Below are 26,169 nucleotides of genomic sequence, written 5' to 3' on the forward strand. Positions count from 1 at the left end.
TTTGGGGTGGGGTGGGAACCTGTTTTGGGACTTCACAAGGTCACAATGGCATAAAGTCCACCCTCCAAAGGAGCCATTTTCTCTCCAGAACTGATTTCTCTCATCTGAAGAGCAATTGTAAAAGTGGGTCGTCACCAGACCCCACCCAGGAAGTTGGTAACCCTAACAAAGCAGGGGACTGATAGTGAGGAGAAAGACCAGGACCCTGGACAGTTGCAGCCAGTCACAGCCTACAACACTGAACTTGATAGCTGAACACCACGACTGAGCACAAAGCAGCTTCATACATTAATATTACGGATAATAGCCTTATGATTGTTGTATGGATAAATCAATATAATATTAAATATCATTGATCTCTGTGCATTAACATAAATTTTGCTTAATATCGCTACCTCGCGTCAACAACATATTCGTATGTTATCTTTCCACGAAACCAAAAATGTATTAAAAACTACCCAGAGCGCGCGTTGCCCTCTGGGAAACGGAACACGACCCCCCCCCCCCGAATCTGCCCAACGTTGTCGTACCCTCCTCAAAGCGGAACTACAACTCCCACGATACCTTGCGGGAAGGGGGGGAAGGAAGGCGTGGTTCCTGGGCTGTATCCTGTGGCAAATGAATGCGCTGCAGTGGGGAGGGGCGTGGCCCGATGGGCGAAACTGGTTGAGGAGGGGGGCTTGGAAGAGAGGCGGGGAGACGCGTGCGCACTGCGACTGGGCGCGGCCACCGCTTTGGCCAGCGAGCGCCGCCGTCATTCTAGCGGCAGCAGCAGTAGCGGCGCGAGCGTGAGGGCGGGGGGAGCGAGCGGCACGAGTCTCGCGCTCGGGGAGCAGCAGCCGTTAAACCGCCGCCTCGCGCGCCAGCCAGCCTCGGCCAATCGCCTTCCTCCGTCCGTCCGCCCGCCTCGCGCCCTGCTCTTCCCGATCCTTGCCTTCTCCTCTCGTCTTCTCTTCAGCGTAAGAAAGGCCCCCCCCCCAAAACCACCCCCCTCTCCCCGCAGCCGCCCCGAAAGCGAAGAAGATGGTGGACCGCGAGCAGCTGGTGCAGAAAGCCCGGCTGGCCGAGCAAGCCGAGAGATACGACGACATGGCGGCCGCCATGAAGAACGTGAGTCCGCCTGCGAAGAGGAAGGAAGGGCGGGGGGAGGAAGAGCGAGAGGACCCCCGAGGCTGGAATGGAGGGAGCCCCTGTCGGCCACCGTCCCCCCCTTCAGGGGCGCCTCTTTCTACCCTTTCAGAAGAAAACTGCATGGCTTTTTGGGGAAGAAGCAGGAGGAGGGGGATCTGTGGCAGAGAATCTCAGAAAATCCACTTATGGGGGGCAGGAAATGTACGCGGGGGGGAAGCAGCAAGCCTGAAAGGAGAGAAGTTGGGGGGTGGGGGTGGGGGTGGCGGCGAATATGTCTCTTTTTCAGAAGGAAGGAAGTTTGTGGTATCTGAAATAAGCTGGGGAGAGTTCTTTTATGGGGGTTGGTGGAAAGGTGCCTCTTTATCGAGGTAAAGAAAAGGAAATATTTCTCAGTATAAACTGGTGGGTGGGGGGCTGTGGATGAAATATTGTTATTAGGAGGAGAGGAAATACTAATGTTGAGAAGTATCACAAAACACTGATGATCTTGGCTTTCTTTCATTTCTTCTTCACCTTCCAGCATTAGGGGAGTGAATGTTCCTCTTGGACATATATTGGCTGTGTCCCCTGCCTCCCTCTCTCTTCCAGTCCATAAATTAATTTTTATATATGTTCCTTGCCTCATTGTAAATGATGGAATAACTAAAAGATGCCATGAAATATCTTTTAATTTAGGTGAGGCTCTCTTTTTTTTTTTAAGGAAAAATTGACATCTTGTTGAGAAAATCTTTTTAGGATCAAATAGCTTTCTTTCGAGATCTTGTCTTCTTTTCCTTTTCCATACCAAAATCTTCTTCTGCTAGATCTGATGGCCTCTTTTCGGGCCAGTACCATTTCTGTCTGTTTCTTTTACATGCCTTCCCTTGTGCACATGTCAAAAGGGGGATGCTTTCCTTTGGTTCAAGGGTCTGTTTCAGTCCCCCCTTTCCATATTGTACGGTATGCACACAATTTTTAATATGACTTCATTGCCTGATATATTGGTCAAGTGTCACTATGTTTACAGAAACAGCTTTAGTATAAATAGGGAGAAGGATGGACTGTTGATGGCATTCTTATCTTCTCCCCAGCCCTCTCTCTGAGGCAGGTTTTCCCCTTGGTAACGCCAAGGGAAATGTCTTTCAGCCATAAGCATACTTCTCTCTTTCCCCCACCCCACCTCTGGGAAATAGTGCCCAAAGCCAAAACTTTCCTGTACCGGCTGGGACAGTCACAGAGGTTTCTCTGCTCGCTCTCCACCACATTGCCATGGGCATCCCTTCTGACACATGCTGAATAGACCTTCCCTCTGAACATTTTACACCTACCTTGGTCTTAGCACACTAAATATCCTATTCCTCTGTTTAGGTACACTGATTCCCTTAAAATGCCTTCTGGTGCTTTTTCAAGCTCTGTGGATGCCATTAGTGGCCTGATGGTGTTTTCTGTTCCTCTTTCCCTTGAATATCTGTGAGGTGTGTTAAAGTGGTGATGTGTGCTGTGTGTTGGCATCTCTTTTTCATTCCATGTCTTACTAGGTTTCTTTGATAGCTGCATCTTTGATCTCTGTATGTCTTTGTTCTCCTTCTTGGGATGGGGTAAATGAACTGTTCTCAGTTTTGCATTATCATTGGGCCTATTTTAAAATGGTGCCTTTGTTTCTTGGGGGAGTCTCTGTCTTTTATGCATGAGTATTTTGTGGATGTCCTGTACTTCCCTGGTTCCTCTCTCAGACCATGTTGTGGAGATGTGAGAAATTCTGCAAGGGCTTCCTCACAGGGTGTAAGTAGTGGTGTAGGTGTCCGTGCCCCCCTTCCTCTCTACTGTTTGGGCGGTGCCGCTCTTTGCCAGATTTCCCATTAAATAATTCAGCTAATGTGCCCACCCCCACAGGGAACCCCACCCACTGTCTGCTGCCTCCTCCCTTAATCTGCCTTTTGATGGGCAGTAGGTTATCCTCTATAACCGAAGATATGTGCTTTCGACCAGTAAAAGCATAACATTAATAATCTGTAAATCTTCCTTATCTGGCATTCCTCTTAGGTTGAGGTATTGCACAGTGGAACATAAACAGTATATAGGTTAACCGGTGTGTAAATCTTTTCTATGGGCTATTTCTCACATCCATACTTGCACATTTTTCAGGCGTCTGCTGTGAGGAACCTGTGTTTATGGAGATTGGTTTCTTTTCCAGTGAAGTCTTAATCTTTGTGTGTCAGCTTTTTAAATGTTCATTGGAAGATTTGTTGTATTAAGCCATAATGTATTAATAGGCTTTAAATTAATAGATATTCACAGAATTATGTGATATGTTTAAAAACCTAACCTCTCTTGAAAATCCATACAATTATAAAAATACACATATCTTTGATCTGATCTTGCAAACAAAGCGGTCGTGGGAGGCAGTATCAAGTCATTCCAGAAGATTCTGCATTTGTCATATTGCAGAGAGGCTAGACTGGGTGGAGAGAGAGAGAGAGAGGGAGGGGTTGCTTAAAAGGAGAGAACTGTTCTTTATATTTGCCTTGTTCGTCAGGTCTGAGCCTTTAAGAGAGGCTGGGGTGGCCTCTCTGATGAATAGTGAATACTGATCCAGAATTGTCGCAGTCTGCCTGGGATGCCTTTCTCTCTCTTATTGCACCATTTTGCTGTAACCTTGTGTTTGTCAAGCAGATGGAACTGCCAAAGCTTGGTTAGGAATGAAGGAAGATGCAGCTACCAATATAAAATAGGATGGAGGTGGGGATTTAGCATAGTGGCGTGGTGATTCTGTGTTAATATTTGACAGCCCATATCTGCAGTATGATTTCATGCCAATTGTTCCTTTATTGTACATAATATCTTTGAACAGCTGTGCGCAATTATTAAACTTTACATGTTATATATTATGTTTTCCATTCTGTTACTGTGTGATGCATAATTGCTGTTGGCTTAATTTTTGTATTTTTTCTTGAATGTTTCTTGGCAGCAGTTGTTCTTAAAAAGAAATATGTATGAGAAAAGAAGTGTGAATATGTTGAATCTCTTCTAAAGTAGCCCAATGTATTGTAGCATCACCAGTTTGACCCTTTGCATCTAACTCTGGAAGTCTGAATTCAATCTCTTTTGTAATACCTAACAAACATTTTGGATACTATTGTTCGGTTATGTAGAAGTGAAAGACAAATCCATCTGAATGGGCGGCTGTAGCTATTCCTGATGCTTGGTTCCTGTTCCTCTTGTTCATATCCCATTTAATTTTCCTCCACCCCCATTCCAGTTATGTGGGAGACGTATGACCCCGCACTCATTTCCGTGGCAACACAATGATGTCACGCGTAACAATGGAAGCTGCATTGCACCCAGGTGGTGGCAGTGTTTGTAAGTGGCATTTGTCCAAGGTAATGCAGAAATGGGAGTATGGTGATTCAATTAGTATTGGTGTATCCTGTCACTAAGGGTGGGTTTTCACATCATCTTCAATTTGTATTTTCACACCTAATGCATGCTATTGGCAAAATGTTGTGTTACGTAATACTTAACAGTGATATTTCATTTCACATTACAGCAGTTAAAAAGCACTCAAGTCCACATACACTTACATGAAGACCTAGAATGTATCTATTGTTCGTGATTACTTTCTTATCTATGATTATATACTGATTCATATAGACACCTATATTACGTTTATTAAAAGTGTACAATTGCATAAAATGATGATGGAGGCATTCCGACTCTTTATGTACAAAATCGTCTGTTTTGGTGAATTCTTAATTTGCTGATGACTGGTATCATGCACATACAAAGACTCTGAAACATGGCTTCTGTCTACTATGTCTGCAGGTTGGTCCAGTATAATTAAGCTGACTAAGATGGTAGGCATTTCACATCCATGAAATGTCGTGACACAAGAGTCCCCCTTCTGTGGCAAATTAAAGATATTTCATATTTGTACCATCCTGGTTCCTAGAGTGGACAGCCAGATGCCTCAGCGAGTTGATATTCTGCAGTACACTGCCTCTGAGCCGAAGGCTTCATTTAGCCCTAATGTGAACAGCCATTGATGAGTCCCTCTTCCATAGATTTGTTTAGTCATCTTCTAAAGTCATCTCTGTATCACATGGCAATGAATTCCATGTTACCCCTTTGTTGTGTGAAGAAGTATTTCCTTTTGAATGTCCAGAATAAACTTCATTGGATGCAACCGAGCTTCAGTAGCAGGGAGAAAAAGTTTTCTTTGCTTTCTTCACTATAATTTTATAAGTCTTTCATTGTGTTTGTTTTTGTGTATGTCTTTTGCTATATCTTTTGGAATTCACATGCCACTAGTAGCCATTAACTGCAAGGACAGTTTTTTTTAAAAAAAAGTAGAGCGAATGTCCTCACATGGAAATACATATGAGGTGTCTTCAATACCAGGTCCCCCACTTATATTTCTGTTACTGTTGCAGAAATCTTTCTTGGGTCATATACTGAAAATTGACATGGTTTACAGTTTAACTCTTTGTAGAGTGGCTCCAGTCTAAACCTATTGAAATCAATGCATTTTAAGACTGGAGTAATTGCTCGGATTGAATTTGTCAATCACTTTTTTACGTATTTCAAGTATTTCTTTGGGTAATATGTCAACAAAGGGTGGGGTTTTCAATACCTGTTCATAATTCTGGATGAAGTGGGGGTTCTGATTTTTGTTCTAAATATGATAGATGGCTATTGGGAATGAAAGGTTGGCTTATGTGAGCACCTTTACAATGGCTAAACTTCTAAGGTTGCCCAGTTTTAGCTTTAGAGAGGATTTGCCTAAAGTGTCTGTGAAACCAGTGCTTTAACCTGCCAGTTCTAGATCAGCTAATCAGAGGTCATCATTCAACTGATATTGCAGAAAGTTGATATCAATACTCATTAACTGGAATGGAGGTGAAGACTCTGGAGGAAGATCCCTCACCATTTACTACTTGGTGGGAACTACTTGATGCTTGGCTAAGCATTTAAGTGTAACAGCCATGGACTAATGTCATTCTACCACATTCAATCACTATTTGGACTTCAGTTCCCTTGGAAGGTTAAGGCCTTCTAGTGTCTGTGCATCTGTATATTAAAGGAAGTCATCATGAATTCTTTTATTTTCTGGGGGTTTCATATTTTTCTTCCTGAAATAATCTGGTGCCCTTTAGACCATGTTGAGAGTAAAATTGGTTCTGACTTAGCATTGAGTTCAGAGGCTTGGCATTTTTTCCTTCTTCATGGTTGTGTTTGGAATTATTACTTCAAATTATGGGCATGTCTTCCAAAGTCAATGGCCTGTTTTCTTTTTGTATTAGAGGAAACTTATTAAGGAGGTATGTTTGTCTCCTTTGTGATGAGTACTGTGAAATTTTTTTGAATGTTTCCTTGTAACCCAGTACCCAAAATGTAGTTATAGCATTAGGCAAAGTGTGATATTACAAGTGACCTTTAATACACCATATGCTTGACAGTGCTATAGCTATACAAAGATAGAGCAGAGATCTGCCCTTTGCATCTACCAGCCTATGCTAGGTTAAGAAATAATACACCATGATCAGGGCCAGGCTTAGTTGTGCAATCAGTAATAAGTGGTCTTGTTAGAATGTCATATAGTACTTCAGTTTGCAACTGGCTGGTTTCGTATTCTGTTTAGCATGGTCTGAACTTTGGGAATTGTAGCAGGCTTTGCTGATAAACTATTGGTTTTGGACATTTTTCTACTGGGATCAGACATGCTTTTGAACTATGTGACTTTTGAGGAACAAGCTGCATAGCAATGTGCTGTTCTCTGGTGGCGGTGGAGGGGACTGGAAGCATCTTTTTCATTTGGGGTGGATTTGATTTAAATCAAATTGATTTAAATTACAATTTGTATTACTAGTTAAATCACTAATCAGTAAGGGTTGATTTAAATAATGATTTTTTTACATAAAGACTCATTCTTGCTGGGAGGAGCAGTGGCGTAGTGGTTAAGAGCAGGTGCATTCTGGTCTGGAGGAACTGGGTTTGATTCCCTGCTCTGCTGCCTGAGCTGTGGAGGCTGGCTGTGTGGAAGCTTGTAAACTTTTAATCAAAAGTAGAGGCTCTTCATTGAATCTGTGCCCTTCAGTGTTCCTTTTTTTGCCGTCAAATCACAGATGACTTATGGCAACCCCAACAGGTGTTCCAAGGTAAGAGAGGTTCAGAGGTGGTTTGCCATTCCCTGCTTCCCATGTTCGTATTCCTTGGAGGTCTCCCATCCAAATACTTGCCAGGGTTGAGGCGGTGTGTTTGTGACTGGCCCTGAGTCATCTAACCAGTTTCCATGGCAAAGTGGGGATTTGAATCTGGGTTTCCCAGATCCTAGTCTGACACTTTTAACAATTATGCCATGTTAACTGTCAGTGTTTCCACTTGTACTCTTTCCCATAATGGTGTGCTGCAACCTCTTGGTAATATGTTCCAGTGTTTGTAACCCATGCAGTAAGTGTGACTGTGATGGTCTGGTACTACAACAGGTTTTCCCCATGCCCAGATGAGAATTGCAAATAATTTCTGATGCTGAGATGTATTAATGGCAGCAAGGGAAAGTGATGGTAGTAAAACAGTCTCTGCTTTAATCATTCATACCCACTGTTAGTTGTTTTAGTGTATTTCACTGAATAACCAACCCTTTCTGAATGCCTGGAGCATTCTGATTGTAATTTCCATTTAAATGGCACTGATGCTTTAATAACCATGCCTGTGGAGCAAGATGCAAGCTCCTGTCAAAGGAATAACTTTCAGAAATGACTTGCATTCAAGTGGTGATGTCATCCTGAAATCTTAGCAATGACCACTTGGCTAAAGAGATTGTTTGGATAGGTGACTGAGGCAGCTGCATTGGTGTGAAGGGAAGCTAGGCTTGTGAAAGGACCACTTAAGTGGTTTCAGATGCTTTTTTGGCAGAAGCTTGCGAAATTTGCCTACTCATTGTGGGTTGATTTCCAGATAATGATATGGCTTGTAAGGTCCATGTTGTAGTAGGCGTTCAGACCCAGAATATTAGTCATGCATTGGTAGGTTTACTATTAGTGGTCACTAAATGTGAGAATTTCTGTGGGTCTGATTCTCCTATTCTCTGGAGCAGCAGCATTGCATAGTTTTAAAGCTTGGACAGAAATACTGAGTAAATCTAAAGATCATAGCCTGTAGCATTTCCTTCTGCTATCTATTTGCTGTTTAGGAGGAGGCCTTAACTGTGAGATGCCTTAACTAGTGCAATTTTCGTTGAAGCCCACCTTTCTTAGCTGATCTCAATTTTTTATTTCTGCTTCCAGTGCTGTAATTCGATACTGCAAGACCAGCACACATGTAGCAGTGTTGATGAGTCTTTTCAAGTGAAAAAGAGACTTTAGCAAGCATCTCAGTGAGGCACTGCTGTGAAGATGGCCATGTGTGACTCTGCAGAGGAAGCCACAGGGCAGCTTTTGTGCAGTTTGCAAGTTAATTTTATCCCAAAGTAACTACTTATTCTGTTGAACATGGCCTATATGTGAATCTTGCAGGTTCGTGTAGTATTGTTCTTTTGAACTGTCTTGGCTGGTGCTTCCCACATACAGAGAACAGATAAGATATGTTCTTTGCTATTTGTACCCTTGTTTTCTTTGTATCGGGGACTGAAATTGGTTTACAACTCTTCCATTTTAAACTCACAACGCCACCCCTGTAAGGTAGGTTAAGCTGACTGGCTGAAGGTCACCCAGTGAACTTCCATGGAAGAGAGGGAATTTGGTCTCCCAAATTCTAGTCTAGTGCTTTAACTGCTGCAACACTTTGATTCTGTGTACAGTTTAGCAGTATTCAGCCATAGCTCTGTAAGTCAAAACAAAACTGAAGACATTCTATAGTGGACCACATTCTAAGCAGCAGGTAACTATTACAGGAGAGTAGTGAGGGGAAAGACATCAGTCCTGGAATCTTCTGTTCAAACTTCAAACAGTTGCAGTACTGTCAGTGTGGAGAATAAGAGGGAACATATGAATTATACAATTGCTGAAGTACTTCCTCAAGACTTCAGTATCTTTAGTCACTACTGTCTGTGGCCTTGCAGTAGACCTTTGGCGTGTAATCTCCAGATCTATGGCACATTGGAATGGCAGATGACATAATCACCCCTTTCCCTTGTTGCATGACATGCTGGCAGGTAAGTTGAGAAGCAGCATTGTTTCCTTTAATGGCTTAGGTATTTTAGTGAAGAAAAAACTGAACTTGTGTTTTCATTATTAGGAGCCTGCAGTTCAAATCAGTGAACGAAATTCAGTTCTCCGTCTAAATACCTCTTGACTCACTTCTCAGATTTCTACAGTGCTAGCAAAAGAAATGGCTGACAAAATTATCCCTTCTGTACAATTTTTAAAGTCACAGGATCTTGTCTCACAACGGTACCTGAACCTCAAACATCCATTACCTACATCTGCTTTGCTTTTAACTTCAAGCATATTCTGTTCCATTCTTTCAGCTACCCTGCCCCTGAATACTCTGCTGCTTAAGTTCTCTCTCTCTTTTGCTAGGAAATCACATTTAATTTATGGTGATCCCTGGGAGGGTTTTCAAGACAGGAAGCATTTTGGGGGTGGGTTGCCCTTGCCTGTTTCTTCGTAGCAGCACTGGCCTTCCTTGGAGATCTCCTATCCAAATACTTGGCTTCTGAGATCTGATGAGATCAGGCTAGCCTGGGGTCTCCAGTTCAGGGTTCCGTGCTTTCTGGGAATTCTTCCCAGTTAGTTTTGTACTACTTATGCCTTCCCTGTACAATTATTTCTTCAGTAGAAAAGTACTGAAGTTTAAACAAGGTGTGAATTTGTAGCAAGTTGGGTTAGGGTTCCCTTAATTCATTTTCCCCACAGCCAAATGGCAGCTGCAGAGAACTCCACAAGCACTGTAGGGCCCAATTTGGATCACAACATGTTAGCCTTGTATCAGTCACGTTCACCTAACTTATTTAGCAGGTTTGATGCGAGAATAAATAATATGGAAGAAGGAAGAATGATGTATGCTATGCTGAGTTTGGAAGAAGGGTGGGATAGAAATGTAAAGAGGACTATTAAAATAATAAAATGATCTCAAATCTAAACTTCATTTGGAGAAATACTGGAAGCTAAATGTGGTTAGCCAGCATAAGGCTATATGAATTAAGATCAAACTTAAAATGTGGGGAAAAATGGCCTGCTGTTCTTCTAGGATGTAAGAAGTGCAGCTTGACACTTTGAATACCTACTTGCATAAGAAGTAGAGGGCTTGTCAGGAATGCCAGATATTAACTGGTAAATTCAGTAGATTATAAATGCCTCCTTGAAAGTTCAAAAGGTTCTGAGTGCTTTGGAAGCATGTTGGGTCACATGGGAAGAAGCCATTCATGGATTCAAACAAATAAGCAAACTTTTGCATTTGGGACTTTCTTGTTAATGTGCTCAGGTAGCTGAAGGTGACTCAGCTCAGGAGTTTTTGGATATTAATTATCTGGATCTATGTGTTTCAGTCTGACTATCCAAAGAATCCCCTTAATCATCCCAACTGAAGTTGAAGCTTAGGAGCAGGAAGAATGCTACCTTTTAGATTCTGCTGCACAGCTTTCAGTACCATCCATTGCTGAAATTTTCCATAGTGCTTCTCTGGGTAATTCCATTTGCACTTACAAAGTAGGTTCTATAAGATGGGAGTGGGAGACTTCACCTCTGCTCCTTGTCATGCTAGGGGATGCTAGGGGATGGGGCGGTATAAAAATGTAAACAATAAATAAATAAATAAATAAATAAATAAATAAATAAATAAATAAATATTTAACACAATGACACACACAAAGATCAAGGGAAGTTGAGGAATTTAGGATGAAGTAACATCAATATGTTACATACTGCATTATTTCTGTGTTTAATGAGTTAAATTTACTTGTGTTAATATCCCATTAGATGAGGTCAGAGTGGTAAGCTGCAGAACTGCAGTCAAAGTTCTGCTCAAAATGTGCTACAAAATGTGTGCACTGTTATCCATCTTTATTTTTCCTATCTCTGAAAAGTGCAGGCTATGGCTGAGGTACTAAACGTGGCATATAATGCAGCCATTTGCAGCTCCTTTTCACTTCAGTTTCCTCTGTATTCCTGTGTCTTACTTTTAGAATACCAGTATTACCGGTATTAAAATGTCTAATGCAGTAAACTAGCAAAATCAATTTCAGAGTCAGTTAGCATTGAACTTTTCAGGTGAACTGTCTTAAATGGCAGTAGTTTTGCCTGTACCCCATAAGTAAGCAGGAGGACTGATCGGTAATGACCTTCTCAAGAAAGGAATTCCATGGAACTGGAACCAGTCCTGGGAAGACCAAGTTTCTTTCCTCCACTAATATTCTGAGAAGTTGGCATGCAGAAAACTCTTACTGACGGAGCCCTCCTTAGGAAATCCAGGGCCAAGGCTTTATAGAACTTCAAAGCTAACACACTGCCCATAAACCAATTGGGTAGCCATACTTTAAAATAAGTTATCTGCTGAACGTGGTCAAGGGCAGTCCCATGTTGAGCAAATACAGTACTCAAGCCTTGGCCAGGACAGTTGCTAAGCAGTATTACCATGACACAGTTCTTAAACTTTCTTATGAGTTGCCTTTCAGTATGTTTTAGTTAATTTCTGCAGAAGACCCAAAATACTTCAGTGTAAGTTATCTCTTCCTTATATTGGGAAGCATGAGGTAGGCAATTTAGGAATGGATTCATCTTGAATGTTTTCTTAAACAGTTTAGAGTCTAATAATGAATCTGGAAAAATCAGGGACAACTGTCCTGTGACATTTCTGCAGCCACGAAGGTTTGTTAAAAATGTTACTATAAAGATAACAGCAAAGATATGGCTGCATTCTAGAACTGAGCAGCATGCTTTAAATTCAGTTTTTCTTTTCCAGATTTCCTTCCAGATTTTATTCATAGTAGAATTAAGGATGTTCTGTCAACATTTCTGGAAATGCACATCTCTTATTACTTCTGCTCCTAAGTTAAAGCCTTCAAGTGAGGTCATACAGAATTCTGAAGTGGGCTGGATGGATCAGATGTAACTAAATGCCAATGAAGCAAGATCTAAGTTTGGATGACTAACTTCATAATGAAATCTTAGGGGGATGGGGAGTTCTGTAATCTGATTTGTCATTAAAGGTTGTGAGAGTGCTCTTCTTGCTGTCTGTAGAAACGTATATATATCTATAATAAAGCATGTTCATCTTGCTATACAATGTGAAATCTTCACTTTGTTGAATCCATTTCATTGTTTCTGGATAAATGAAACTGAGATAATCTTAATTTCTTTATTATTTCTTTGATTTCCAAGTACTCCTTTTCTTTAATATGTTGTGCCCACCAGATCCCTTGGTTTAAATTCCCATCCAGTCCAAGAATCTGAGCTGTGACTTGGCAGTAGCACACCTGCTTAGCATGCTGAACGTCTTGGGCTCAGTTGTTCCTATTTCCTGTTAAAGGATCTCAGGCAGTACAGCAGGTGCTGGGAAGGAGCCCTCTTTGCCTGAAACACTAATGGACCTGTTGCAGTTTAGAGTAAAAAGTACTCAGATGATTCAGTTGTTTGGGAAGAAAATACTTGGTTTCAAATCTCCACTTGGCCATAACAGTCATTGGATGGCCCTGCAGTTTGTTATTTGCCCAGACTTGCAAAGTGGTTAAGATAAAAAGCAATAGAAATAGGTATGCTGTCCTCCAAGTGACCAATTTCAAATTCAGAGTCATGTTGGAAAGTTAATAAATTCATCTGCAACTAATAATGTCTCTGTCAAAGGCTTTCAAGGCTGGATTCAACTGGTTCTGGTGGGTTTTCCGGGCTGTGTGGCCATGGTCTGGTGGCCTAGCCGTGGTCCACCAAACTGCGGCCGCATCCCGGAAAACCCACCAGAACCAATAATGCCTCTGTCCATTACTGTTTTTATGATATGAATAAATCATGGGAATGGACTACCCTTTTTAGTAAGTAACCAATGGACTGCTCTTTTGCCTTTCCAAAGAGCTATAGCATAAAGAAATTAATTTTAATTTTTCCATAGTTAGTCATGTGAGAATGGAATCATTGGATTTTTATCCAGTGTAATTGGGTAATAGAAAACTTCATGCTATTGCAAAGAAATATATTTTGGCAGCAGATTAAAATTTTTGTTTTTGTCTGGCATACCCCCAGTAATGACTGCCAGTCTTCTTTCTAGTGTTTATGTACTATTATTTGAATTATTTTATGCTTTAACTGTATTTTTAACTCTTTAAATGTTGTGCAGTGCAATCCGCAGAATGGTATGACTGGGGACAGCCAGACACACTGTCTTCAAAGAGGATTGTGATGCCACAGCCAGACAACGGAATGCTGTGATCCCCCAGTGTCACTGAAAACTCGCTGTGCAGTTCAATGGGGTGTGCTGCCCATTTTGGTGGTGGACGTCTGCGCCAGCAAAGAGGGCTTTCCTGGCCTGAAAGGGCTCAGGAAGCTGACGAAAGCAGCTATGTCCCCAGGAACACCCCTTTTGAGACTGGTACAGGCTCCTATGCCAGAGGAGCTCTGGTGCCATAGCAACATAAGAGCCTGGGTGTCCTACTGCTGTGTGACTCCCCAGTGCTGGGGTCACACTGCACTCTGAGCACTTTCACAAACACCCTTTTCTGGATTGCACAATTTATGTTTTATATTCACTACTTGTAAACCCTGATCAGGTAGAAAAGTAGTATAAAAATGTTTTGAATAAGTGAATAAATATTTCAATGTTGTGAGTTCAGCAGCTCTTCAGTATTCATTTATTTAAAATGTTACATTATCATTTCACAAATGTTAACACTGAATATATTTTCAACCTCTTTTTAATGTTCATAATCACTGTAATCATCTGGATCCCCAAAGTCAGCTACAGAGTCCACATATTTTTTTTCTTTCTGGCTGCTACATGTCTGTAATTCACAGATATCCATGTAAGTCAATCCATAAAACAGGCATGAGCAGTTTGCCAGTTGACAGGAATGCACATACTTGCATGATATCATCAAAATTGCAATTGTTGTGTTTGGTTCACACATCCAGTGAAGATTGCTATCTCTGTCATTAATCCATAATAATTTACACTGGGCCAATTTTATAAACTGTACCTCCACGTTCCTGTCTGTTAGCTGTCCCCTATGTCAGGTCTATGATTCATTCAATGACAGACTCTGGATTTCATCAGTCAGAAGTTTTTATTGGAACGAACATTGAACCCTTGGCTTTTGCAAAGCCAGTTCTGACCCACCTCCCAAATACCCATAGCTTTATTACCTCCCTTGTTCACTCCCTCCCTTGTCCCCAACTACCCAAAGGAAAAGCAGAAGTAAGCGAAAGTCTATTCCCAAGGTCTATGGAAAGATAGAGAGCCATCTGGCTACCCCTCCCTTTGCAGAGAGGCTCAGAGAAACCACTGCTATCTGCGTTGCAAGCACAGAGAGAAAGAAGACATGACTGGAGAGATTCAGTAACCCAGAGAGGCCCCAGACATTAAGCACACACTGACACCCTGTCATCAATCCATAATAATTTGGGCTAGGTATACCAGGCTCGCTTTGCACACTACATCTCCAGATTCCTATCAGCAGGCTGCCTCCTAACTATGTGCATGACATCCAGACAGCTTCCACCATGCTAAGGCTGCTTAGTCTTTGCATGGTGGAAACTGTCCAGATTGCAACTCTTCATGCTTGGCACAAAAAAAGTTAATAGTATAGGTAAGATGCAGTGCTGCAATAAAAGTCCTGCTAATGTCCTGAGTTGGTGCCAAGTGGCCGGCTCAGGGTTGACTCAGCCTTCCACCCTTCTGAAGTCTGTAAAATAAATACCCAGCTTGCTGGTGGTTAAGTGTAGACAGCTGCGGAAGGGAATGGCAAACCATCTGTAAACATAGTCTTCCTAATAAACATCATGATGTTTGCACAGGAAACTACTGTTACCTTTTAGTGCTGATCGTTGGAACGTGCAGTTGAAAAGTAAATTGTGGTATCCGGGCTGTATGGCCGGGTTCTAGTAGCATTTTCTCTTGACGTTTTGCCTGCATCTGTGGTTGGCATCTTCAGAGGATCTAAAGAGATTCTCTGAAGGTGCCAGCCACAGATGCAGGCGAAACGACAGGAGAAAATGCTACTGGAACACAGCCATGCAGCCCGGATACCACACAACACCCCAGTGATTCCAGCCGTGAAAGCCTTCGACAATACCTTAAATTGTGGTACTTTTTCAAATGACTCTGTAGAGATTTCCCAAGTTTTCCTTAGATGAACTTCATGTGTCCTGGTGGTTTTTTACTGTTCTTGGTAGTTTCAAGGGAGTTAACTTGTAAAACCACTCAGTAAAAGGTAGGTAGTTATTCAAGGCAGCAGACACATTTTGTCTAAAGGAACCTCTGAAATTGCTTGTGTGAATCTTGAGTGACTGTTTCACATATCACAAACATCATGGTATTTCACTTGCACATCCAAGACATAGAATGAGGACATCTGTCTTCTTGAAGTTTTGCCACCTTGCCTTATTCCAAGATGTCAAGTTTTGACTTGTGGTTCATGGGCTACATACTTTGCATTAAGATTCCCTCTCTGGTATTTCATTAGAGATTCCCTCTCTGGTATTTCATTAGAGTTTCTAGGAGTTACTAGGAGTTAGCGCTGTCTGAGACGAGAGGTACAATCAGAATAAAAAGGATGAGGCTAGAAGGACCAACTGTCTGGCTCTGTATAAGACAGCTAATTATGAAGAAGCCATGCTACCGTTGTAATCTCCCATATGGAACAAACTACCTTCAAGATGTAGGAGTAAAGAGGTGGCTTTGATTAAAGCAGTTCAGAAACTTTTGAAGGACAATGTAACTGCTAATTAGTGTTAGGTGTAGCACTTCACAAGAGAGGCACAATTGCTCTTAACAGGAATTTTTCCATTTACTGGGAGGAGGAGGGGAAATAGTGAAGTTACGTTACACTGTTTGAATGAATCTGCATGCCCATGTCTGACTCATTTATGTCTGAGTCTTCAGATGTCTTCTGTTACAAGCAAAAATAGTAACAGTTTGCAAGAGGTCTTCTTTGTCTCTGGAAAAGTGAATCCTGAAATGGAGAGAAATTCCTTAGGGTACTCTAACGTTTTCTCTTCAACTTGGATTGTGTTGATGTGCTTCTGGCAAGAATAAGCCCTTCAAAAACAAACTCTGATCACGGTGGGGGATTTATTGTCAAAAGAATTTATGCTATGAAAACAAAATGACTGTAGCATACTGTTAAGTCCATGTAATCCAATGTATGCATTGTATTATTAAACACTTCCTTTTGAGACTTCAGCAACATTTTGTTGCCAGGGGATTAGTTTTCACCTTTTGTAGGACTTTCCTACCAATTCATTGAAATCAATGTTCAGTAATGGCCTCTTTGGTACAGATTAACCAATGTAGTACAGTAGCAGTTGCATCCTGTTATGCTGGATGAAATAATGCAATAAAGCCAACAGGCTGTAAAAATTCTTGGCCCTATAATAGTATACAAGCTTTGGATTGTGACATTGATGTAGAAGACAAAACTGATGTTTTAAATTATTGTGAGCTGCCTAAAAAGTGGGATTTAAATAGCTGTAAGAATGGTTAATCAACCCACTGCCAGAGACCACTAATAATTTATTCTTTTATGTAAAGAAAACTGGTTTGCAGCAAACGAGAAACCATGTGCATCCTGAAACTGTTGTGTTTTTTTTACTGAGAGTAGAATGTAGTATGTGGATAGACTTAGGCAGCTGATTCTTCTTCTTGGTCTCTGTGTAGACATAGTTCTGGAATCTGTTCAGAGCAGCAGAAGACCTATGCTTAGACCCAACTGCAGAGAAGTAAACTAGCAAAAAAAAAAGCACACCTGTTTTCCCCAAACCCCAGGAATTTGGTGGGGAGGCATGTGAATTTCAATACATGCAATACTTCTGTATAGGTCTTTTGCTGCTCTGAACATACTTTCTCCCGCCTCCCTGGAGAAGGGTGGGAAATCACCCAGCAAGATGTCCTCCTAGCCTACCAGGAGAAGGCCCCTTCACAGTGAGTATCCAATGGACTGTTTTATGTAGTGGCATTCATACCCTGAAATGCTATCCACAGATGTGTCCAGACATATCCTTTATTTTCTCTTATTAGTTAGTTTAACAGTTCTAATCACCTGTATTTTTGACATATGGTTTCTAGTTTTTTTACTGTGTTTATTATATAGTGTATTATATAGATTATGGCTTTCAGATTTAGTTGTATACTGCCTTTGAAGTCCAGATTAGGTGGAAAGATGATATTTAAAAGTTTTAAAGAAATGGACATTAACACTCATTCTTTCCAGCTAATATAACAAATTAAGCTATCTTTACAGTTGGAAGGAAATTTTGATAAATCTAGGTTTGAGTAACATAAGAGGCGTTATGTGAGACAGGCAGGAGTATCTCTCTGCAAGAGTTTTATTATCAGGCATCCTTGTTGATTTAGTAGTTAAGTTGCAAAGACAGTGCTAGCTTTGTTAATTTCCTATCTTTCCCGGAAGCTTTGGTTATAATTTAGGTCTTCCCTCCTAATTGAAACCTATCTAGCTGTGGTTTCATATTACTGTTTTTAGAAGAAAAGCGACTTCTATGAATCAACATGTGATTGGGATTTCTCTAGTCAAATATCTATTGACACAGTACCATGTTGTACCAACTTTTTATAAGCTTATTGAATTTCATGGCAGTTTCTAGAACTGTCTTTTCACTTTCATTTAGCTGTTTTAAAAAAAACTAAAACTCTAATATGTAAATTCATTAGCCTGAGATCAGCTGTGCCTGAATTTGCCTATTCTCTCAACCATGTTTGTTACTGATTAATCCTGCCTGACTTTCCAGTGTTGTATTGGCATGAGCTGCACTTGATGCTTTGTTACTGTGTAATTGGGCTCAAGGCAGAACAGTCAAGCTTGATTTTTGTATGCACTCATAGCTGGCAGGCGTGCCTGTACTGTTTATTTCAGTGTTGCCTTTCTTGTAATTCCCAGATTTTTTATGGTCAAGGAAAAATATCAGAATAAATGAAAGATTTCATAGATACCTTGACGTGTCTAATGGTTGACTTGATGACTTGTCTAAACGAAACTGTTCCTTGCTATTTAATAGTTATTCAGAGCCACCTGTGCCAGGATGAAAAATTGTCACTTTACAAGCAACTTTGGGCAAGATGGCTGGTTCAGCAAAGATTTTGTTGAGAACTGATTGTTAAGTTCTTCAGCAACAGTATCTTGATAGTGTGCTGGAAAATTGGTTGTGACAAAGCAAGAGTTGATGATGGAATGATAGAAATATGTACTCCTCACCCTTATTTGTGTGTATTTTTTGTATTTGTATTTTTTAAAAAATTCAGATTTCCTCTTTGGTTGGACTGTGAGTAGGAGTGAGTTAATTTAATTTAGCAAAATAAATGTCTTCTGATTGAAGGAAAGGGGTAATGTAATCTGGCAGTTAATTTTCCAGCATGCTCTGCCTAAAGGGCACATTCCTCCCTTTTAGTTCCCAGGCTCTTGCAACTTTGGGCACATGTTTGCCCTCCTCCTAGTTGATGCTCCCAGCCATTGCTGGGCTTCTAATAGCCAGCGTTGCCTGCTGTCAGCATCCTTGGTAGCTATTTTCCCCTTCAGTATGCCTTGAACTCCTGAGAGCCATCTTTGCTGGCAGGCTCATGGGTAACTGGCCTGCTTGTTTGCATGCTGCACTGGATTGTTCTGTGACTTTTTTGGATGCGGGAGGATCTCACAAGGCATGGGGGCTGTTACTGTGTTATTCCCAGTGGGGTTTGGTCACTGCAGATTCTTCTTGGTGCAGGGCAGGGCAGTAAGCTGGAGTGTCTGGTACATTTGATAAACTGGTAACCATCAACTCTCATTTCCCATATGTGCCAGATGATAAAGCCTTTACTGCACTGTTCTTTGTGCACAAACCTTTTCTCTCGTGTAGTCAAAATAAGTAAGTATAGGGTCTTTTCCCTAGTGAATTGCTGGGCTGGTTCTCATAATTGGGTTCTGCAGTCCTTAATCTTCATGACACTGTTGGGTGAACACTGAATGTAATATGGTACTGCTAGCAAAGATACCAATAACAAGCAGCAAGTATTTTGGAATGAAGCTTTGGATAAAATGGAGCAGTGAGTGTGGGCCTCTGGCCAGCTGTACCATGACAACATTGGGCAAGCAGATCTGACAATTTCTGCCTTAAGCAGGGCAGAAATTTTTCCATTGTTTTATCTTTCCAGGGAAATTTGTCGCTTTTAAATTTGTTTTATAAAATTAACAATGAACGGATGCTTACAGTATTTGGTCAGCTGGGCAGCTTCAAACTTGTAATGTGTTTCAGGTTACCATCCTAAGGAAGTATTTGAGAGCACATGTATGTTTAACTTTTATAAATGGGAGATGGAGGAAGAGAAATCTCCAAACAAACGCATCAGTCTAAATTTTAAAAGCTGATTTATAAATTCACTTGATCGACTGGGCTGCTTGAATCAGAGTTAAAGCTAAAATTCTTGTCTCGTCTCTTCCATGTGAGAAATTATAATTCCCAGTTTAATCCTGAGCTAACAAGAAACGCAATTGAAGTACATTCTGAATTTTTACAAAAGATTATTTGACCCCCCCCCATCCGTAAATCCTCCATGAAGCTCAGAGTAGTGTTTTGAAGAATAAGACTTTAGTGTCTCCGTGCAAGTTTCTAGCTAATGTGTGTCTCTGTAAATCACTTATAGTGTGTCAATAGCCTGAGGAGAAAACATTCTGATTGAGCTTATAAATGCTGTCCTATCTGCTTGCCCTTTTCACCTGAAATGCGTACCTATTTCAAGCATGTTGTAAATTGTACAGAATGGCAATTTACTTTCTGGGAATAAACAGTCAGGTAGAAGGGTTTGTACAGGTTTAAGAACTGGATCAGGTAAACATCTTAAGTTTATGGCTTGTCATGGGTGATCATCTGTCCAGTTCTTAAACCTGTACAAGCCCTTCTACCTGACTCAGAATTATTAGCCTACACTTAAGACCTGCTTATGGAATCTTGGTCTGGTTCTCTGTGTTAAAGATTAGAGGATATTGATTCTTCTGATACTATCACAAATGACTCCTCAGAGAGGAAGGTAAATGTGCATACCCTCATCACACACAGTCACACTTCATCCCTCTTTTGGCTAGTCAGCTGTATAAATACCAAATCTTCCAAGATGCAGTAATGTACTCTTGAAGCATACCTAAGACTGTCTCTCTAAGTAGCTTTTTGAAGCACTCCTAAAAATGTAATTGCTTTATTGCCCAAAACAAAGAGATGCTTACTTGAGGGGAGGAGAGACCTTCTTGAAGATATCATTTTGCCTTGTCCCTTAGATCCTATCTTTGTGATCTCGCTGGAGGCAGAAGCTGTCTTTCTCTAATTAGGAATGCAAGGGAAGTACATGCAACCTTGACTCACTGATCTCCATGACTGAGCTTCACATTTACCACAAGCTGCTTCCATGAGCAACCTAGAATATTTAATTCATAATGTAGGCTCCCCCCCTTGTATTAATGAAGTATGACTTAGATTGCTACTCTTGTCTGGAGTAGCTACTGCCTCCAGTTGTGGGGACTGTGTGTATACCCTAGCAATAGCGCCTCAGCTAGTGCGGCAGGCAGGACTTGTTCTGGGCACCTGTTAATGAAACTCATGCTGTCAGTGCTAAATTCAGTATAACAGTGATCTGTTGTACATGCTGGTTATTGGTCCTTCATGTCTTTTGGCTGTACTTCTGGGCAGTACAGGCTCCATCTAGTGCAGAAGCTGGGGGTTGAGACACTTAAATATCATTCTTAAAATCAAGATGCTATGTCTTGTGGCTGTGAGGAGTAACTTGAACATCAGGCACCCTCTGATAAAAATGAGAATAACATAATGGGGGTTTAAGAAATAATAACTTTCTGGCCTCTATTTGCACTGCCTGTGAAAATCCCCCTACTTGTCTTATCTTTACAAAACTCTGCTATAATTACATCTCTTCATTATTCTATTAAAGAGATTTTCTGGGTTTTGGCTTGCCTTTTTTCTTTTTCTTTTATATTTACCACTGGACTTTGATTTTTATTTTGGGCTGGTTTTCTCTACCCCCAAACCGTCTCCTTTATCTTTTAAGAATCTCTCATTAAAACACCATTTTTATGAGTCTGTACTTTTATTCATCTTTTTCTTCCTATTCTTTATACTTCTGGTCACCACATTTTGGTGTGGATTGGTCGCAAATCCTTGTTTCTAGTAGCTAGTGAGACTAATCTGTCTAAGGATCAACTCATTCCCACTGTCTGGAGGTGGAGGAAGTAGTTTTATATTAGTATCCTATCACTTCTACCCCCACAACTCAATGCCAGATTCTGGCACAAGATAGATCCTTGCTGTCCTATGATACTAGTGACATAAAATCACCCCTTCATTCCCATAGTGGAGTATCCTGGAAGCTTTTCTGTTGACTAGAGCAATTAAGACCATTGCTGAAGATCTTGGGACCAGATTTGTGGATTCCCTTTCACACTTCCAAGTGACATATCTTAGTGTTGGAATTTTCCCTTGTTACTCATTATTACCTTGGAAAATGAGTCCACAACTGCAAAGTAATACATTCCTGTCGAGGATGTAACAGCTCATCACAATAGCTGTTCCTGCTTTTAAAGTGATCTTTTGATTTTTGTCTGAATATCTTGCTGCTTATGTATCTGAGTACCCAACAGATTGCCGCTTTGAAAAGCATTTGGCATTCTGTTGATGGGTAGAAATGGTCTGGAAATGTTTTAGTATTAGTCTTGGATTTTTCAAGCAATAACAGTGGTGTAATTCTTGGAAGGAGCAAGACTTCAAATAAGGAGCCACATCTTATTATGACTGTCATTTGTCCTTTCTCGAATACAGGTGACTGAGCTGAACGAGCCACTGTCTAATGAAGAGAGGAACCTGTTGTCGGTAGCCTACAAGAATGTAGTCGGGGCAAGGAGGTCTTCTTGGCGAGTAATTAGCAGCATTGAGCAGAAGACTTCTGCTGATGGCAATGAGAAAAAGATCGAGATGGTCCGTGCGTACCGTGAGAAGATTGAGAAGGAGTTGGAAGCTGTGTGCCAGGATGTGCTGAGCCTCCTAGACAACTACCTGATCAAGAACTGCAGCGAGACCCAGTATGAGAGCAAAGTCTTCTACCTGAAGATGAAAGGGGACTATTACCGCTACCTGGCTGAAGTTGCCACTGGGGAGAAAAGGGCAACTGTTGTGGAATCCTCCGAGAAGGCATATAGCGAAGCTCACGAGATTAGCAAGGAACACATGCAGCCAACTCACCCCATCCGGCTTGGCTTGGCGCTTAACTACTCCGTTTTCTACTATGAAATCCAGAACGCCCCTGAGCAGGCATGCCACCTGGCCAAGACAGCGTTTGATGATGCCATTGCTGAGCTGGACACCCTCAACGAGGACTCCTACAAAGACTCAACGCTCATCATGCAGCTCCTCCGCGATAACCTAACGCTCTGGACAAGTGATCAGCAAGACGACGATGGTGGTGAAGGCAACAACTAGACCCCTCTGATGGACTGGCAGCCGCACGCTGATGCTACTACTGCAGTCTTTATTTTTTTTCCCACAGTTGGGGGGGAGGGGGTCAGGGGAGGGAGAGGGGAAAGGAGGGGAGACCTTCCAGGGAGGCTCCCCTGTAACCTGTCTTTGATTGCCTCATTGACACTTGCCAAAACACCACTAGTGGAAAGTCAGGTTGGCTGTGCTGGTAGGGAGTGGAATGGCAGCCTCACAATGGCATATGGACTGTTCTGTAGACTTCATTCAAGGGGAGCTGTCTTTAAGTTATCTTAATTGCTAGAAATACACGAAGTTGACAATGACTAACTTGAATGGAATGGCCCTTGTTTTCTCTTTTTTTGGTTTGTTTGAAAAGCAGTTCTGTGGTTCCAGTAAGGATTCCATCCATCTTTTTAGTTGAAATGCCATATGCTTCTGTTCAGTACAGCTATGTGTCTCCCCTCTTTTTAGCAACTGCCCCAAACTTTGGGGAACCCCTTCATCATGGCATAATTTTTAAAGGACCCCCAGGGCCCAAATTATATGCCTTTGGGCTTTCTTGCCAAGATGCTTTTAAAATAGCTTGCAGTATTAACACTAAATTATGGTTTACAGTATTTCTATATGACAGCCATATTTGACATCGAGCCATTGAGTGTAAACTTTCCCTTGCCTGTTCTTTCCAGCTTGCCACCCTCCTCCAGTCCAGTCTGTGTGGATGATCTTACTCACCCTGTTTGGTTTTCCAGGTAGCAGAATTTGCCTGAGAAACATTCATCTTGTTCCAATTCTTTGCCATTTTAATGGGTGCTTGACAAGCGGCTGTGTAAATTATCCAAAAAGTCTGCAGCGTACAGAATGCAGGATTTTAATTGGAGGGGCGAGATGTTCAGACGTAATGCCACTTAACTGATGCCGATTCAGGTCTGTGTTCCATACTTTGTCTGGAATTCTCAAGGTCATCCCAGTTTGTTACTGGTTTCTAAATAAAGGTGTCCTAGCCCCAGCCTCAGGGATCATGTGACCATTTTGCTCATGACCTGACTTTCTCCCGTTGTGCCATGAGGTTTGTCAGGAGATCTCTGAAGCCCCGCTGGGGCTCCTTCTTTTGTCTTTGCTAGAGCTGGAGTTCTGATCTGTGGTAAAGGCTGCAGGAAGAGTGGAACATTCTGCTAGAGAAATCCACAAAGTTGAGAACTTGTTGCCAATGGTTGGCTTGTGTGTGTGTGTTTCTTGTGAACCAAAATCTTAGGCATTCTGGAGCCTGTTCGTTCATTTTTGATCTCCGTTGCCTAAAAGAAAACAGTATAGCTGATCAGGTAGTATTTTTGCCCCCCATTTGGCTACTCCCCCCCCTCCCGGGAAGCAAAATCATGACTGACGGAAATCCATTGCTGTTTTCCTTCTTGAATTTGAAGAATTATATTTGATCATGTTGCCTTTATTAAAAGCGCCACAGAAGGAAACTGCGCACTCATGGCTACCATTGTACAAACATTTGTGGTCCTTGTGGGAAGAGAGCATCTTGTGTCACACGGTGGTCCAGTTGGCTCGGCAAAGTTTGGATGTGGTGAACCTGAGCAATAGGGGACCTTTCCTTGGCGGTTTGCGGTCCTCAAGGCAGAGTTTAAAATGGGTTGATATTGTGAATGCTAGCAAGGCCCCACGAATGCATCCAGTGCAGATACATGTTTTAACTCCTTGTGCTCCGTTGCAGTGTGGTAGTTCGCACCCAGTGACTTTCCATTGTGAGCCACCTGAGTAACGTGTAGTGCCAATAGCCTGGCTTTTGTATCCTGTTGGATCCAGGAGGAAGAAGAGAGGCTTGCAGCTTAGGTAATTGACTAAAGGGAAGAGTAATGGACTGGAAAGGATGCTCAGGCTCCTCTTTAATTTGCAGTAATGTCACGCGAGCCATTCGTGTTCCTGGCTTTTATCATTTGGAAACGATTTACTGGAATTACAAAACCTTTCTTGATTTCAGCTTTTTAGCTCTGGCTGCTGTAGGAAAACTTTATGCAGGGGAAAAGATCGCACAAGAGGGCTACCTATGGAGTGGGCGGGCGGGGGGGTTGGGGGGGGGACTTGTGAGCAGCTTGAATGGTTCCTTTCATTTTTTTAAAGAAATGCACTTGCCTATGATAACTGTCTCTCCAGTGAAATGAATAACTGCTCCATTACTCTATTGATACAATATTGTGCATGCTGGTGTTGTATTTCTATCAAGTAGCTTGAAATTTATTAACTTATACTGTAGATGTTATGTATTCCTATGACAATAGTCTTCAACAATTTTTTAAATTTTTTAATTTATTTTTTTTTCCTTTACGGGGGTAAAGTTTTGCTCTACCAAATAGTGATCGTAACAAAACTGATCTGTTATGGATGTTGCTATCGTGACAAGCAATTCTATATGATTTTGTTTTTTTAAAAAAGGAAAGCAAAAGAAAACACCAGTGTTAGCTTAATCTTAATGTCTGGTGTTCGTCATGGTGAAATTATAACTATTACAGTGTAGGAGAAAAATGACTCTGTTCTTTGAATGAGCCTTTGTTTGTGCTTTTCTGTCATGTTATGCAGTGAACTCTTTTTAAGGTCTAATCAGTGATTATTTTTCCAACTCCGTGTTTCTGTAAGGAATTATTTCACACACGGACCATTCTTAGCAGTTTTCCTCAGTGATGGAATATCATGAATGTGAGTCATTATGTAGCCGTCGTACATTGAGCAAATAAACTTACAGATCTGATGTCACTGCTACTTCACTATGGTCTTGTGTTGGTGTGTACTTTATTCTTGCTAGACACAAGTAGGGCATCTGGACGTGTCCCTAACAGCCATTTCCACTTCAGAGTGTAGAGTATACCCCATATATATATGCAGTTTAAATTAAGTTTCTGAATAGTTTTACAAATGGGCCCTAGAAGCTGGAGAGCAGTAGGGGACAAGAAGGCCCTATTATTATTCCAAGAGCAGTTTGGTTGTGATACTGTCTAAAAGATGCTCTTCACTGGGGTTTGGTGGGTGAACCCCAGTTGGCAGAAAGAGCATCAGTGTCGCTGTCTACTCTTTCTCTGGGCTTTAAGTTTATCCAATACCTCAAGTATCCCAAAAGATAGTGCATCTTTCCCTAATCTTCTCAAGAAAAAGATTCTGGCAGCTTAGGCTCAGTTATACATGTCAATTCCATGAGTTGATCTCAGAATGCTAACGCCATCCATGTAAGAGCCATCTGAAATAGAACAAGACATTGTAACCTCCAAGCTGGCTTCCATGCTCTCCTGAAATAATTGAGCAAGAGTCATGCATATGTGGAGAAGCCTAGATATCACTGCTGCTGTGCTCTTGCAATCTGAATTGTTCCTGGAGGCCAAGTAAGCCCCTGCACATTGCCTGAAATCACCTGGGGAGACATATAATGTTGGCTGCAGTTAGATGCTTTTTGTATCAAGTATTG

The 26,169-nt window shown here is 41.5% G+C and overlaps 1 protein-coding gene across 1 annotated transcript; it reads left to right on the forward strand.

The window, feature by feature from the left end:
• Nucleotides 1-725: 725 nt before the first annotated feature.
• YWHAG (tyrosine 3-monooxygenase/tryptophan 5-monooxygenase activation protein gamma) lies at nucleotides 726-25,466 on the forward strand. Its single transcript, XM_048518719.1, has 2 exons — nucleotides 726-1,110; nucleotides 22,059-25,466. The coding sequence occupies exons 1-2, from the start codon at nucleotides 1,024-1,026 to the stop codon at nucleotides 22,713-22,715; spliced, it is 744 nt and encodes a 247-aa protein (XP_048374676.1). The 5' UTR covers nucleotides 726-1,023; the 3' UTR covers nucleotides 22,716-25,466.
• The last annotated feature ends 703 nt before the right edge of the window (nucleotides 25,467-26,169 follow it).

This window comes from Sphaerodactylus townsendi, linkage group LG16 (assembly GCF_021028975.2).
Source record: "Sphaerodactylus townsendi isolate TG3544 linkage group LG16, MPM_Stown_v2.3, whole genome shotgun sequence".
Taxonomy (NCBI): Eukaryota; Metazoa; Chordata; class Lepidosauria; order Squamata; family Sphaerodactylidae; genus Sphaerodactylus; species Sphaerodactylus townsendi.